Below are 16,962 nucleotides of genomic sequence, written 5' to 3'. Positions count from 1 at the left end.
TGTGGCGAGAGATGCATGCAGTGCCAACCCACACCCAGATACAGACGTGCACACAGAAAGACAAACAGATAATAAACCCATGAGGGTGCACTGCATGCTTTCCCCACTATATCCACTCCTCCTTGATGCTATCATACTCTGTTCCATTATAGTCTGCTTCTTAGTCATTCAGATGTGAATTTCACTTTCTTTGTTGTCAGTTCTACTGTGGTACCTAGTAGCTGAACTGTGTACATCCTGGGATCTAAAATAGGAATCACTGAGTGACTACTACTACTACTTTTCATTTCTAAAGCGCTATTGTATCGTATTGTATTGTATGCCGTTGTATCGCTCCATGGTGCGACCGCACCTTGAGTATTGTGTTCAATTCTGGTCGCCGCATCTCAAGAAAGATATAGTAGAATTGGAAAAGGTGCAGCGAAGGGCGACTAAAATGATAGCGGGGATGGGACGACTTCCCTATGAAGAAAGACTAAGGAGGCTAGAGCTATTCAGCTTGGAGAAGAGACGGCTGAGGGGAGACATGATAGAGGTATATAAAATAATGAGTGGAGTGGAACAGGTGGATGTGAAGCGTCTGTTCACGCTTTCCAAAAATACTAGGACTAGGGGGCATGCGATTAAACTACTGTGTAGTAAATTTAAAACAAATCGGAGAAAAGTTTTCTTCACCCAACGTGTAATTAAACTCTGGAATTCATTGCCGGAAAATGTGGTGAAGGCGGTTAGCTTAGCAGAGTTTAAAAAGGGGTTGGACGGTTTCCTAAAGGACAAGTCCATAAACCGCTACTAAACGGACTTGGAAAAATCCACAATTCCAGGAATAACATGTATAGAATGTTTGTACGTTTGGGAAGCTTGCCAGGTGCCCTTGGCCTGGATTGGCCGCTGTCGTGGACAAGATGCTGGGCTCGATGGACCCTTGGTCTTTTCCCAGTATGGCATTACTTTATGTACTTATGTACTAGACGTACGCAGCGCTGTACACTTGAACATGAAGAGACAGTCCCTGCTCAACAGAGCTTGCAATCTAATTAGGACAAACAAGAGATAAGGGAATATTACAGTGAGGATGATAAAATAAGGGTTCTGAACAAGTGAATAAGGGTTAGGAGTTAATACCGTGTTTCCCCGAAAATAGGGCATCCCCATAAAATAAGACCTACCGAGGTTTTTGGTGCCCTTAGAAAATATAAGGCCTCCCCCGAAAGTAAGGCCTAGCAAAGTTTTGTTTTTCCCGGTAAGTAGGGTCCCCCCCCCTGAGATCGCCGGGCCCCCCTCCGTCGTTCTGAAACTAACCCCCCACCCGAGGTCGTCCCCCCCACCCGAGATGGCGCCCCCACCCGAAGTCGCCGGACCCCAACCCCCTCTGTCGCTCCGAAACTAACCTGCACTTAAGCCTCCTTTCACTTTCCTTCCAGTTCGCAGCAAGCAGCAGCAGTAGGAGGGCAGGCCACTCCTTCCTTCCGTGTCCCGCCCTCGCCTGACGTAACGTAACGTCAGGCGAGGGTGGGGCTCGGAAGGAAGGAGAGGCCTGCCCTGCCCTGCTGCTCCTGCGAACTGGAAGGAAAGTGAAAGGAGGCTTAAGTTCAGGTTAGTTTCTGAGCGACGGAGGGGGGTGGGGTACGGCGACTTCGGGTGGGAGCGCCATCTCGGGTGGGGGGTTACCGGTAGTTGCAGGAGCGACGGAGGGAAGGTGGGCGGGCCAACCGTGTTTCCCCGAAATATTAAGACATCCCCTGAAAATAAGACCTAGCGCCTTTTTGGGCGCAAAAATTAATATAAGGCAGTGTCTTATATTCGGGGAAACACGGTAGCTGCATCAAAAAGTGAGTGTTAAGCTGTGAACAGGTACATATCAGTTGCTATGTATACTGTTAACTAATACCTGCGGCAATGTAAAACTGTAAAATCCATCCTTTAAAATTTTGTCAGTGACATCTGATGGTCCGCTATATTATTTATTTATTTGTTTGTTTGCAGCATTTGTATCCCACATTTTCCCACCTATTTGCAGGCTCAATGTGACTTACATTTTCCACAATGGTGATCACCAATTCCGGAAGAGAAATACATATTTAAGGTGAAGGAGACAGTAAGGATTAGGTATACAGTTACAGAAAGTGCATTATTCATAGTCAGAAATAAAGGTGTTGGATTAACTTCAGTCATGAATAGATTAACTTGGACAATCATGAATATTAAACTATTATCATTTTCATTTTATTCTTTCCAAACTAATAGATGATTTGGAAACTGCTCTGTTCTAAGTGCTCCTTCCCAGGTCAAAACCATACTCAGAGACCCATAGTTATATACACAGGTAGAAGGAGTTGCAAATAATGCCTTGAACAACGTTTTGTATGCTTTTCCTGCTAATTAATATATTGATAATTTTATTTTTCATTTGAAGCAATGGTATGGAGACAGGGCAACCATCTCACTATCCAAGTTAGGTTAAGGTTGGAGAAAGCATAATAAATACCAAATGCAGAAAGAGTATGACTAGAGTGAATACCATGGGAGCTGATTTGGAGGAAGTATTAATTTGTGTGAATGTGGCATCTGTGAGTTGGTGGAGTTTGGGCCAAACCAAAGCAAGTGCCCAAAGCTGCTGCGTGTCAGTTATTGTTTGTGAGCTTGCTGACAGCATCTTTACCTCTGCACTTCTGGTCTCTGCTTCTTCTCTGTTACCCATCCTCCTCGCAGCTGCCATCTGAAGTTTGTGCTGCTCAGGTCACCATACACTTATAGCACTTGCTGGCTCTACATAGTTCAAACGGAAGCTGATGGAGAAAATAGTTATAAGTAGAAAACATACTGCAGTTTGATTCCTTCTGTTGATGGGTGGGAGATTGGATACTAGAGATGCTGATTGTGGGGTGGGAAGAGAGATTGTACAAAGGTCCTCTGTGCTCTTCTACTGAAGATATGTGTGACTGTGTATAAAGGAGATGGGAGGGGGATTGCAAGTATGTATGTGTACATTGCTCACACTTCCATGAACTATCCAATGTAGAGGTCAGATGGGAGGAGAGAGTATTGTATGCATAAAGGTGAGGGAAGAGAAGTATAACATATGGAGATGGGATCTGAGAATAATTATGGGTTTGCATGCACTGCCTCCAATGTATGCAAATCTACCTCTTGCATATTTTGTTGCAGCAGTTATGAAAATCCAACTGGCTAGTCATCCTACTAGGAGAGAGTTGGGAAACAATGAAATACAGAATGCATGCAGTTTAAGAGATTGAGGTTTCAGAGAGTATGATGCTTGAAAGATGTGCAATTGGTATAGGGTATCTTTCAGAATTAAAAGGACTACACTTAATCTCGATCCTGAAGGCCCAGTTGTCCTTTTTTTGCTACTGCTTGGAAGATGTGTGCATAAGGACCTCAGGGTGAAGGGGGAGGGAGGTGACATCAGATGGAGGAGTTACCTGAGCACATTGGAGGTTGGACTGAGAGAAGGGATATGTGAACAAATCTGAAGATTTGGCAATAGCAAGGATAGGGTGAGCACAGTTGTGCTGGGACAAGGAAGGGTGAGAGCATTTGGAGGGGAGGGGGCATGCCCCTTGCAGAGGTCAAGGAAATAGTGTGAGCAAATGGAGATCAGGAGACAGGCATATCAAGCATATGGGCAGGGTGGTTAATTAGGAGTGTGGAGGTTAGGGGTAGTGTTTATATGTGAGAGGATGTGGTGGTTGTAGGGAAGAGGTTATGGAATTTAGAGACAGAGGCATACTGTAACCTTTTTTTTCTGTAGGAATGAAGAAGCATTGGTTTTATTCAGTGCCAAATCTCCCTCCCCCCCTGATATTATAGTGCTAGGTTGATCTAGAATCTCACAGAACCTTTGAAGTTGCATACACATTTGTAACTATTTGTTTTGCCTTCTTTAATTCTTTGATTTTAGGCAATGGTGGCTTGTTATCCTGGCAATGGAACAGGATATGTGCGGCATGTTGATAATCCTAATGGAGATGGAAGGTGTGTCACATGTATATATTATCTCAATAAAAATTGGGATGCCAAGGTATGTGATTAGTCCATATTTTTATGTTGCACATGCTACATACACACACTTAAATGTTTTGCAAAGCATTTTTGATATATTCATTTTCTACAGGCTATCAGTTAATTTGTAAATACTTGGATTTACCTGCCTTCCCTTGTAATCTATTTTATCTATCACAGTGACCATACTTGTCTGGGAGCCACAGTTCACTGCTCCCTTTGAAATTAAATTCTGAATCTGGTCAGTAGGTCTCACTGTTTCACTATGGCTGGCACTTTCCCTTCCTCCAGGGCATGAAAATGCTGCCTTCATAGTATACCCATCACTAGCTGTACATGGGTACACACTCCCACTACCACTGTCCCTCATCTTTCTGGATTTCTATAGCAGCAGGTGTGTGTTGTCTGTGTGTGAAAAAACGGCCAGTCTCTTTCTTTTTTTGCTACCTATATCTGCTTTTCCTAGCTGCCATTTCTGCTTTCCTCATCACACCCTCTGAACACACTATTGACCACGCTTTCCATACACTTTCATGTGGGTGACCTCCACTTCAGTTGCAAGATGCTTGATTCTATTAGCAGGTTATTTTCCATCTTCTCTCAGTAGGTCTATATTCCTGTATGAATATTTTGTCCTACTTCTACCTGTTCTTTCACTCTCATGATGGTTCCCTTTTACCCAGTGGTGTGCTGGAGCAGGCTTTCACAGGCTCACAAGAGCCGGTTGTTAAGTTTTTAAGAATTTTGGAAGCCGGTTGTTAAAGCAGGGCCCTCCATGGCTTCTTTAACAACTGGCTCCCAAAATGTGGGCTTGGGCCCCCTGCTGAATTATCTTTTACTTTGCTGGTGGGGATGCTGAGCCCTGCAAGCCAAGTAAATAGACTACTGCTGCTCCCTGCTCTTTGTTTCCAGCTCTGAGCAGCAGGCTGGGACTTCTCCAGCATGTGTGAGAAGTTACAGCATGCTGCTCAGAGCAAGACTTTGGGAGTGGTGACAGTCCATTTATTGGCTGCCATCAAAGGTATGCCTAGCGTGCTCGCACGAAGGGAGGGAGGAGAGAGAGGCAAGTGTTGCTCCCCCCCCCCCCCCCCCCCCCCCGGCCACCCCGGACCCTTCCAAATGCAGAGCTGGCTACGTCTGGAGAAAGAGCCTGTTGTTAAAAATTTACCAGCACACCCCTGCTTTTACCCCTCCAAATCTCCACATACATCCCCACATCCACAACTGTGATGTTCACAAAATGTTGATGTTCTGGTGATGATGATGAATTCAGTCTCTTGGCAAAGTAGGCAGAGCACCTTTATAAATATGATGCTATATAAAACTTTGTAAAAGTAAACCACTAGTAAAGTATTCTAGGGTTGGTTCAGAAGTGATCATCATAATGATGTAATTTTTGCAAGATGCACAGTTTTCCTGATACTGATCAGGAAAACACATTGTGTTGCATAGATTTTTGAGAGTCACATTTGTATATTTATTTATGAAGATGTAGTCTACTATTCCCTTCCTCAAAAAAATCCCTTGCTTATAACAGATTACTGCATAAGAACATAAATACAATACATAAAAATATTTATATTGCCTACAAGATCCTATGTGTATTTATTATGGATATCCTGAAAACCCACCTACCAAGACAGGTTTGAGGCCACTGCTCTAGAGTATACTGGAAGATAGGTGTTAAGTCTTTCTCTGTGATGAATGGAAGTTTATCAAGAAGCTAATGGAAGATCCAGTAACCTCACTATACTTAAATTGGGCTGGCCTTGTCAGAGTACCTCCGCCTCTGGCATCTTGTTCCAAAAACAGAGCCAAAAATTAAGTCTTTTCTGTCCACTAAAATTCTTGTGTGGGAACAGAGACCCGAAATGAATGAACTGAGTCCTCAGATGTATTAGACAGCCATACCAAGTCTCCTTGACCTCCCATTCTGCAGCTGGTTTATTCTAGCCTCCAGTGACCTAGCTGAAATCCTTTGTCTCCCTTCTTAAAGGGCTATGTAGGATGAGCTGTCACTTATACGCTCTGCTTTGGTATTCTGTGCTGCATTAGAATGGGAGCTGGGCTGCATGCTAACCAAGGACCTTGATTGTCCTAACTGTATTTAAGTTTCAGGTTTTGAGTTTCTTGGTCACAAATAAGTAAGTTTAAGTTGATGCATCCTCCTCGATCTTTCCACTGCTTTTGACACTGTCAATCACGATTTACTTCTTGCCACTCTGGCCTCATTTGGGTTCCAGGGCTCTGTCCTCTCCTGGTTCTCCTCCTATCTCTCCCACCGCACCTTCAGGGTATACTCTCATGGATCTTCCTCCACTCCCATCCCGCTATCTGTTGGAGTTCCCCAGGAATCTGTCCTTGGACCCCTTCTCTATCTACACCTCTTCTCTAGGCTCACTGATCTCATCTCATGGTTTCCAGTATCATCTTTATGCTGATGACACCCAGCTCTATCTCTCCACACCAGACATCATAGCAGAGACCCAGGCCAAGGTATCGGCCTGCCTATCCGACATTGCTGCCTGGATGTCCAACCGCCACCTGAAGCTGAACATGTCCAAGACCGAGCTCCTCGTCTTTCCACCTAAACCCACTTCTCCTCTTCCTCCACTTTCTATCTCGGTTGATGGCACCCTCATTCTCCCAGTCTCATCTGCCCACAACCTCGGAGTCATCTTCGACTCCTCCCTCTCCTTCTCTGCGCATATCCAGCAGACTGCCAAAACCTGTCGCTTCTTCCTCTTCAACATCAACAAAATTCGCCCTTTCCTCACTGAGCACACCACCAGAACCCTCGTCCATGCCCTCATTACCTCTCGCCTCGACTACTGCAACCTACTCCTCACTGGCCTCCCACTCAGCCATGTATCCCCCCTTCAATCCGTTCAGAACTCTGCCGCACGTCTTATATTCCGCCAAAACCGTTATTCTCATATCACCCCTCTCATCAGGTCACTTCACTGGCTTCCGATCAGATACCGCAAACAATTCAAGCTTCTCCTTACAAATGCACTCACTCTGCTGCTCCTCACTATCTCTCTACCCTCATCTCCCCCTACGTTCCTGCCCGTAACTTCCGCTCACATGACAAATCCCTCCTCTCAGTATCCTTCTCCACCACTGCCAACTCCAGGCTCCGCCCATTTTACCTTGCCTCACCCTATGCCTGGAACAATCTTCCTGAACCCCTACGCCAAGCCCCCTCCCTACCCATCTTCAAATCCTTGCTTATAGCTCACCTCTTCAATGCTGCTTTCGGAACCTAACCTTCCGAACATATAGGCTGCCCCAATCTGCCGACCTATCAGATTGACTGTACATTTGTCTTTTAGATTGTAAGCTCCTTGAGCAGGGACTGTCCTTCCATGTTAAATTGTACAGCACTGCGTAACCGTAGTAGCGCTTTAGAAATGTTTAGTAGTAGTAGTGGCATCCCCATACTAGTTGGGTGCCCTGTTCACCAACCACACTGAGACTTGAGACAAATCATTGCCATTCTAATATCCATGTTCTGTGGCCCCCAAAAAGTCTGTACTAAGAATTATATTTTTCAGTAGTCTTTGGTGCAGTCTCCTAGTCTCCATTAGTTTTCACTGCATTGAGGTTTTAGAGTCCAAGGTTCAGTGGGCTGAACCTTTTCTTTCTGAAGTATAGTCCTGTAGAGGATTGTTTTCCAACTGTACATGGAACCATCCCTGTAACTGGCAGGAAATCATTCTTTGCTTGATGACTTTTCCTTGCCATAATTTGTGCAGAAGTTTATTGAGGCCATTTGCTTGATTTAGAGATGAATGGAGAGGCTGAGAGCATATTTACTTGGCCTCTTGAAGTACTTTGCTACTTACATAGTATCTAGGTATTTCAGTTTGCAGAACTCATTCACTTTATCTTATAAAATATAGCAGAAATGTGGCAAAAGGTGAACTCAAACTGCTATGTTAAAATACTACTTCCTTATCATTATATTAGATCAGTTCAGACTAGTGGGTTATGTCCTCTTATCACCAGATGGAGGCAGAGAAAAAAATGGAGTGCAATGACATCACAGGCATAACAGATGATGGTGCAGCCTGGATCCTGTCCTTATTTCTCTGCCTTCAGCAGTGGTGCAGGTCAGACTGGTACAGCACAATTTTTGTGGTAATAAGCCTGATTACCACTGAATGTGTCCAGTTGTTAAGGTGGATGATTTAGGCTTCCAGGAGTTGGATTATGATCATTATTTGAGCCTAAAGAGGTTGCTGCTCTTCACAGCCCCAAAACTTGGCCCAAGGGCCCTTGCTCAGCAAGGCTATCGGGCATCGGTTATTACAGGGCCTTGCCATAAAGGTTTCACCTCCTTTCTTCCGCCCTCTGTAGACTTAAAAAATAAATAAATAATAATTTTGGGCTCCCTTAATTTTATATCCTTTCTAAGGGAGTAAATTTACTTAAGCTTTCTTTTTTTGACAGGTCAGACAGAGGGATTAAATTACAGTGGCAGCCATCTGCCTAAACAAGAACTGCGGAGTTTCCCAGCTTCATAAAACATATGGAGAGAGCCGCCTGCTGCTGTTTTTAGAAGTGTGTTACTGTAATTGAAACCATCCTCTCTTGAGCAGCAGCATTCGGGGGAGGCCTCATTTCTCGCCGCGATGCCTCAGTTTTCAGGAGGCATGTTGGCCATTTTATCAGCAGGTTGTTGGGAATGAAGTAGCCTAATGGTTAGTGTAGTGGCCTGAGAACTTGAGGAGCCAGGTTCAATTCCCACTGCAGCTCCTTGTGACTCTGGGCAAGTCACTTTCCCCAGGTATAAAATAAGTACCTGTGTAATATGAAAACTGCTTTGATTGTAACCACAGAAAGGCAGTATATCAAATCCCATCCCCTTTCCCTTTCCTTCAGTGAGTTCAGAGAGGATCATGTTCTTCTCTTGTTAAGATTGGAACTGTCCCTCTTTGCCATGGAGGTTGGTCTTGTGGGGAAGGGCTACAGGGGAATCTGCAATTGTTTTAAGGTTGTAGTTCTATCCTGCACTGTTGAAGTGCTGAGGTTTGGACACTGCTTGGCATTAGTCCAGCCTTCGTTCTCTGTTGAAGAACTTTAGCAAGTAGGCAGTCCAGATGGGAGACTACTCACTAGTCCTGGAGAGCTGTCCCTGGAGAAAGAGGATGATGCCCCCAGTAGGTGGTTTGTTTCATCAGAAAGATTTAATCACTTATTTACCAAGTTATCCCCTTCCTTTGTATCTACACAGACTTCTGATGATGATCCTATCACAGAGGGTTTGAGAAACCTAAGGCCTTTGGGTTTCACAGATCTTTGTTATAAATGGTCATTGCAGAATGAGTTGTCCCAGATCTGGTTTTCAGGGGTTCCAGATTGTAAATTTATTTGTAACCCTTTGAGGGGCATAATCGAAAGGGGCGCCCAAGTTTTCCTGAGGACGTCCTCGCAGGTTGTCCCGGCGAAGGGGCGGGGAAACCCGTATTATCGAAACAAGATGGGCTTCCATCTTTGGTTTCGATAATATGGTCTGGGATGCCCAAATCGCGAAATTTAGGTCGACCTTAGAGATGGTCGTCCCTGATTTTCGGCGATAATGGAAACTGAGGACGCCCATCTCAGAAACGACCAAATCCAAGCTTTTTGTTTGTGGGAGGAGCCAACATTCGTAGTGCACTGGTCCCCCTGACATGCCAAGACACCAACCGGGCACCCTAGGGGGCACTTAAGTGGACTTCAGAAATTGCTCCCAGGTATGTAGCTCCCTTACCTGGTGTACTGAGTCCCCCAACCCCCCCCCCCCCCAAACCCACTCCCCACAACTGTACACTACTACTACTACTTAACATTTCTAGAGCGCTACTAGGGTTACGCAGCGCTGTACAATTTAACAAAGAGAGACAGTCCCTGCTCAAAGAGCTTACAATCTAATAGACAAGTGAATGGTCGGTCCGATAGGGGCAGTCAAATTGGGGCAGTCTGGATTCACTGAACGGTAAGGGTTAGGTGCCGAACGCAGCATTGAAGAGGTGGGCTTTAAGCAAAGACTTGAAGACGGGCAGTGAGGGGGCTTGGTGTAAGGGCTCAGGAAGGTTGTTCCAAGCATAGGGTGAGGCGAGGCAGAATGAGCGGAGCCTGGAGTTGGCGGTGGTGGAGAAGGGTACTGAGAGGAGGGATTTATCCTGTGAACGGAGGTTACACCACTACCATAGCCCTAAGGGGTGAAGGGGGGCACTTAGATGTGGGTACAGTGGGTTTTGAAGGGCTCACATTTACCACCGCAAGTGTAAAAGGTAGGGGGGGGATGGGCCTGGGTCCGCCTGCCTGAAGTGCACTGCAGTACCCACTAAAACTGCTCCAGGGACCTGCTGTCGTGGAGCTGGGTATGATATTTGAGGCTGGCATAGAGGCTGGCAAAAATATTTAAACAATTTTTTTTAGGGTGGGGAGGGGGTTAGTGACCACTGGGGGGGGGGGGGGGGGGGGGGAGGTCATCCCCGATTCCCTCCAGTGGTCATCTGGTCATTTAGGGCACATTTTTATGGCTTGGTGGTAAGAAAAGACCAGTTAAAGTCGTCCAAGTGTTCGTCAGGGACACCCTTCTTTTTTCATTATCAGTCGAGGACGCCCATCTGATAGGCACGCCCCCTTGAACTTTGGTCGTCCTTGCGACGGAAAGCAGTTGAGGACACCCAAAATCGGCTTTCGATTATGCCAATTTGGGCGATCCTGTGAAGACGCCCATCTTGCGATTTTGTGTCGAAAGATAGGCGTCCCTCTCTTTCGAAAATAAGCCTGTTTGTGTCCCAAGATGAATGCCATAGTGAGGGCAGTAATCAAAAGAACCACACAGTTCCAGTTGAAGGAGGTGCTGCCTTAGGAATGCTCATAGTAGAGCTGCTCCTTAAACAGGCCATTAGTTCCTTGGCCCTTTGGTCCTAGGCAGTGGTTTATAGAGGTTATGTTGCTCAGGCAGTGGTATGCTGGATTCAACAGCTCTGTGTCGTTGGAGGTAGTTCTTTTAGAGTTGGGGGAGGCTTTCTTGGCTGCTGATTTCTATAATTTGATACACATTTATGCTGTACCGATAGCCCCTGTGGTAGCAGACTGGGTTGTTGGTTATGGAATTGGTGATTGAAATCTTTTTGAGGGAAGATATCAAAAAGTTAGTAAGGATTTGTACTGGTGTAATCCCTAATGCCTCCTGGAAGATCTTGTGCCAAGGATTGGAGATATTCCAAGATCTCCTAAGAAGGGTTCTTGTTCCTCAGTGGGCACATAGAAGAGGCATTCCTTTTGCAGGAATAAGAGATCCTCTGCTGCCCGAAAGAGTACCAAATAAAGGTCAGTGGGTTCTCTCTGCAGATGCAGGTGAGGGGGGGGGGGGGCAGAATTTGTATCTTCAGGACTGGACCCTTCAGATCAGTGGGTCTTGAAACTGATTCAGCATGGCCAGTATTTCATCAATTTGGGGCTATTCTGGATTTGAGGAGAGTCAACGCTGCTCTTTGGGTTCCCCTTATTTTGGATGGAAACCATGCATTCGGTGAGATATTAAGACAAATCGGGGGAGTCCATGATTTCTGTCAACTTATCAAAGTGTGCTTTCACATTCCTATCAGGAAAACTCACAGGTGATAACTGAGATCTTGTGTGTTAGGGGATCATGTTCAGTTCAGAGCTTCTTCCCTTTTGGTTTGACAGCAGTTCCCAGAACATTCTTCTAGGTGGTGGTGGTGGTGTCTGGAGCATTCTTGTGTAAGGAAGGGATTTGAGCACACTTAAATGATTGGCTTATCTGTGCCAGTTCTGAGCAGAGCTCTTTGGAGGCCTAGGCTAAAGTTGTGGTTTTTTTGCTCTGCCTTGGTAGGGTTGTGAACTTTGTCAAGAGTCACTGCGGAAACCCAGGCCAAAGTATCAGCCTGCTTATCCAACATTGCTGCCTGGATGTCCAACCGCCACCTGAAACTGAACATGGCCAAGACCGAACTTATTGTCTTCCCACCCAAACCCACTTCTCCTCTCCCTTCACTCTCTGTCTCAGTTGATAACACCCTCATCGTCCCCGTCTCATCTGCCCGCAACCTCGGTGTCATCTTCGACTCCTCCCTCTCCTTCTCTGTGCATATCCAGCAGATAGCCAAGACCTGTCGCTTTTTCCTCTATAACATTAGCAAAATTCGCCCTTTCCTCTCTGAGCACACCACCCGAACTCTCATCCACTCTCTCATTACCTCTCGCCTTGACTACTGCAACCTACTCCTCATTGGCCTCCCACTTAGCCATCTATCCCCCCTTCAGTCCATTCAGAACTCTGCTGCATGTCTTATCTTCCGCCTCGACCGATATACTCATATCACCCCTCTCCTCAAGTCACTTCACTGGCTTCCGATCAGGTACCGCATACAGTTCAAGCTTCTCCTACTAACCTACAAATGCACTCGATCTGCAGCCCCTCCTTACCTCTCTACCCTCATCTCCCCTTACGTTCCTACCCGTAACCTCCGCTCTCAAGACAAATCCCTCCTTTCAGTACCCTTCTCCACCAACGCCAACTCCAGGCTCCGCCCTTTCTGCCTCGCCTCACCCCATGCTTGGAACAAACTCCCTGAGCCCATACGCCAGGCCCCCTCCCTGCCCATCTTCAAATCATTGCTCAAAGCCCACCTCTTCAATGTCGCCTTCGGCACCTAACCACTACACCTCTACTCAGGAAATCTAGACTGCCCCAACTTGACATTTCGTCGTTTAGATTGTAAGCTCCTTTGAGCAGGGACCGTCCTCCTTTGTTAATTTGTACAGCGCTGCGTAACCGTAGTAGCGCTCTAGAAATGGTAAGTAGTAGTAGTAGTAGTAGTAGTAAGAGCCATCTAGTTCCCTTCCAAATTCCTCGAGTATGTTTGTTTCCACTTTGACATTTGGGTAAGAGTGGTTACGTCTTTTGAGTCAGTATATAAGATTCAAAGTTAAGTACTTTTGTGCAGTGCAAGTACCAAGAGCTTGGGATTATCTTCAGTTTCTTTCTTCTATGGTGGCGATGAGAGAGAGTCTGTGGTCAAAAGTGCAAATGGGACAGCTCCAACATGCATTACTATTGAGATGATTTCCTCACTCTCAAGAGTTTGAGGCATGTTTTCAACTTTTTCAGTTTCTCTCAGAGGGTAGCTAGCTCAGTGGACTATTACTGTGCCAGACTGGTGAGATGTAACAACTGATGCCCATGCAGAGTTGGGGAGCCCATTGACTAAGGAAATCAGTTCAGGGGCATTGGTCAGCTCAGGAAGCTTTCTGGCCTATCTGTCATTTGGAGGCAGGGGCAGTTCATTTGGCTTTTTTGTGCTTTCTGCCTCTTCTAGAGGAGAGAGCAGTATGAAACTTGTCTGACAATGCCACATTGGGTAGATTTCAGGACCCAAGTTATGGAACACTCTTCCCATTTCATTAAGGAATATTCAACAAATAGAGGCATTTGAAGTACTGTCAATTAAACTGCTAGTAGGATCCGTACAGGGATGTTGCACGCACTTCCCTGTAAGGATCCCTATCTGTCTTTTTCAGCAGGCTCAGTTACCATTCTTACAGTTCTCTCTCCTCTGCTGAAAGTGGTGTCATATCTAAAACAAAGGGTGATACAGGATACCTTTCCTCAGGCGAGCCTGTGAGATAGAGAGCGGCCTTGCCTTACCTTACCTAGTTTTGCCTGTCCATTGATCTACTACTTATTTCTATAGCGCTACTAGATGTTCACAGTACTGTACAATGAACATGTAAGGTACAGTCCCTGCTCGACAAAGCGTACAGTCTAATTAAGACAGACAATCAGGACAAATAAGGGATAAGGGAATTAAGGTGGGAATTATAAAACTGACATGGGTACTGAACAAATGAATAAAAGTTAGGAGTTAGAAGCAGTCTCAAGTAGGTGGGCTTTTACCCAAAACTTGAAGACGGCCAGAGCTGGAGCTTGATGTACTGATTTAGGAAGTCTATTCCAGGCATATGGTGCAGCAAGATACCTTTATTGTTCAAGGTTTCCACTGGGAAAACAGTCAAGCTACACTGCAGCCATTTGTTGTGTACTTCCGTGATGCTTCAAGTGAAATTCAGTGCATAAGTGTTTGCATAATAAGTGACAGCTTGCGGCATGATGCAGTTGCTGTACATGCATTCTTGGAAAAAACGCGTTCTTGAAAAGCAAAATTGGAGAAATAAAATATGTAACATACTTTAGTGATGGCTCAGCTGCACAATACAAGAACTTCAAAAACTTTGCCAACTTGTGCTATCATCAAACAGAATTTGGAATAAGTGCACAGTGGAATTTCTTTGGCACAAGCCATGGCAAGTCACCATGTGATGCCATAGGTGGTACAACAAAGCGACTAGCTGCTCAGGCTAGTTTGCAACGACCTAAAAATAGCCAAATTCTCACAGCACAAGGCTTGTTTGAATTTTGTGATCAAAAAATAAATAAAATCAAGTTCATTTTTGTTTCCAAGGATGAAATTGAATCTTCAAGATCTGCACAAGAGGAAAGATTCAGTAAAGCTTCCACAGTTGCTGGAACTCGTGAAAATCACCAGTTTATTCCCATTGACTTGAACCAAATTTCCATATCATCATGCTGATCAATCCATAGACTGGTGGGTTGTGTCCATCTACCAGCAGGTGGAGATAGAGAGCAATCCTTTTGCCTCCCTATATGTGGTCATGTGCTGCCGGAAACTCCCCAGTATGTTCTCTATCTCAGCAGGTGGTGGTCACACACAGCAGCAGCTCTGGCTAGGCCTCCATGCCTAATTTTTAGGTTTTGTTGAGTGCCTGGGGTTGAGGGCTCTTCTTGAGCAAGTGCAAACCTGGTGGTGCCAGGTCCCTCCTTTTCTCCCCCCTCCCGCTGGCTCCGTTAAAAAAAAAAAAAAATTTTGGACGTCCTTAAAGGCGTTTATTTCGACGTTTATTTAAACGTTTATTGCAGCTACTCACTGGGACACCAGGTCGTTACAGCTCGGAGCGAGAAGCAGGTAATTTTTACCTTTTTTATAGCGGGCAGGGGGTTCCCCGATTGATCTCCACGTGGCCTATGGCGTCGGAGGGCGAGGGCGCGAAGAATCGTTCCCCGGACCGCGTGTGCGCTCCTAGCGGGGATGCGGGGGTATTAAAGTCTGATTCGCCCTTGTTGGGTGTCAGTTCGGAGGCCGGTCAGTGTCCCGGGTCTTCCTCCGGTGCGGCGGTTTTTCCCGCCATAAACACCCATCCCCCGCTGCTCGCCTCCGCCATCTTGGCCGGCCACTCTGCTCGGACGGCTTCTTCTTGGGCCGCCCTTGAGCTGGGAGACGTTCATGCCATGGCCGCTCTTGATTTGGGCGACGGCAAAAAAGCGGCTAAAGTTAAGCGCCGTTCTTCCCGCACGGCTCCTTCGCGGAGTGTCGCGCCGGACGCCATCTTGGATGCGCAGCATGTTTCTCCCCCGCTCTTGCGAGCGCCGGTTGAGGGTGCGTCTAGGGCTGTGGCCCAGGCTGCTGAAGTGCACAGTCTGGGGGGTTTCTCCCCCGAGTTTATTTTGCTGCTGCATCAGGCCTTCATTATGCAAAACGCTGCCCCTTCTCCCTTGTCCGATAAAGGGGTTGAGGCCCCCGGAAGTAAACGCCCTCGGGTGGATTCCCAGGCCTTAGAGGACTCTGTTTCCTCTGATGTAGATGAGGGCAGCGTATCTGAGTTCTCCCAACGGTCCTTTGGGGATTCCTTGGAGGAGACGGATTCCCGCTCGGATGGAGCGGATGACCCCTCTGCAGCGCGGATCTTTCGCTCAGAGGATTTGCCCAACCTGTTAGTGCAGGCCATGAGCATTTTGAAGATTTCCTCTCCGGAGGACGTCTCTCCCTCAGCCCCTGTTGGCTCCGCCATTATGCTGGGGACGAAGCGCCCGCCTAGAACCTTCCACGTGCATAATGCCATGCACACCTTAATTTCGGCTCAATGGGATGTCCCGGAAGCGAGCCTCAAAGTGGCTAGGGCTATGTCCCGCCTCTATCCTTTGCCTAAAAGTGAACGGGAGGCCTTTCTTTGGCCTACCGTGGATTCTTTAATCACTGCGGTGACTAAGAAAACGGCATTGCCGGTGGAAGGTGGCACGGCCCTAAAGGACGCCCAAGATAGAAGATTGGAAGCGGCCTTCAGGTCGTCCTTCGAGGCGGCTGCCTTAAGTTTGCAGGCCTCAGTTTGTGGCTCCTACGTGGCCAGGGCGTGCCTGACGATTGTGCAGCGGGCTTCCCCCTCGGATCCTTCCTTGAGGGCTGATTGGCCGGCCCTGGAATCGGGCTTGGCTTATTTGGCAGACGCTGTATGATGTCTTGAGAGCCTCGGCTAAAGGTATGGCTCAGACAGTCTCTGCGCGGCGGTGGCTTTGGCTGAAACATTGGTCTGCGGACCACGCCTCTAAGTCCCGCCTGGCTAAGTTGCCTTTTCAAGGCAAGCTGCTCTTTGGGGTCGAGCTGGACAAAATTGTGACCGATCTCGGCACGTCTAAGGGCAAGAGGTTACCAGAGGTCAGGGCTCGGGCCAGTGCTCGCCCCGGTATCTCCAGAGGACGGTTTCAGGAAGCCCGTTGGTACCGCCCGGGCAAGTCGGGCTCCTCTGCCCCCTCTTCCTTCAAGAGGAACTTCTCCCCCAAGCAGCATTCCTTTCGCAGAGACCGCCATCCCGGAGGTGCGCCCTCCGGTCCTCCCCCAGGGTCTCGTACCCAATGACGGGGTCCTGGTCCATGGCCCAGTGCAAATTGGAGGACGCCTGTCCTCGTTTCTGGGCGAGTGGACCAGGGTAACTTCAGACGCTTGGGTGCTGAAAGTCATCAGAGACGGCTACAAGCTAGAGTTCTGCCGACCCTTAAGAGACGGGTTTGTACTCTCTCCCTGCAAGTCTCTGGTCAAAGCTGTGGCAGTGCAGCAGACCTTG

At 47.0% G+C, this 16,962-nt stretch overlaps 1 protein-coding gene across 4 annotated transcripts in view; it reads left to right on the top strand.

The window, feature by feature from the left end:
• Nucleotides 1–16,962, top strand: part of EGLN1 (egl-9 family hypoxia inducible factor 1) — a 170,818-nt gene that overhangs the window by 68,813 nt on the left and 85,043 nt on the right. For all 4 annotated transcript variants that reach the window (XM_030196498.1, XM_030196495.1, XM_030196494.1 and 1 more), the window contains one exon: nt 3,923–4,042. In XM_030196498.1, coding sequence (XP_030052358.1) covers nt 3,923–4,042 — 120 coding nt within the window. The remainder of the gene's footprint in view (nt 1–3,922; nt 4,043–16,962) is intronic.

This window comes from Microcaecilia unicolor, chromosome 3 (genome assembly GCF_901765095.1).
Source record: "Microcaecilia unicolor chromosome 3, aMicUni1.1, whole genome shotgun sequence".
NCBI lineage: Eukaryota > Metazoa > Chordata > Amphibia > Gymnophiona > Siphonopidae > Microcaecilia > Microcaecilia unicolor.
This window is presented reverse-complemented; position numbering and strand designations above follow the sequence as displayed.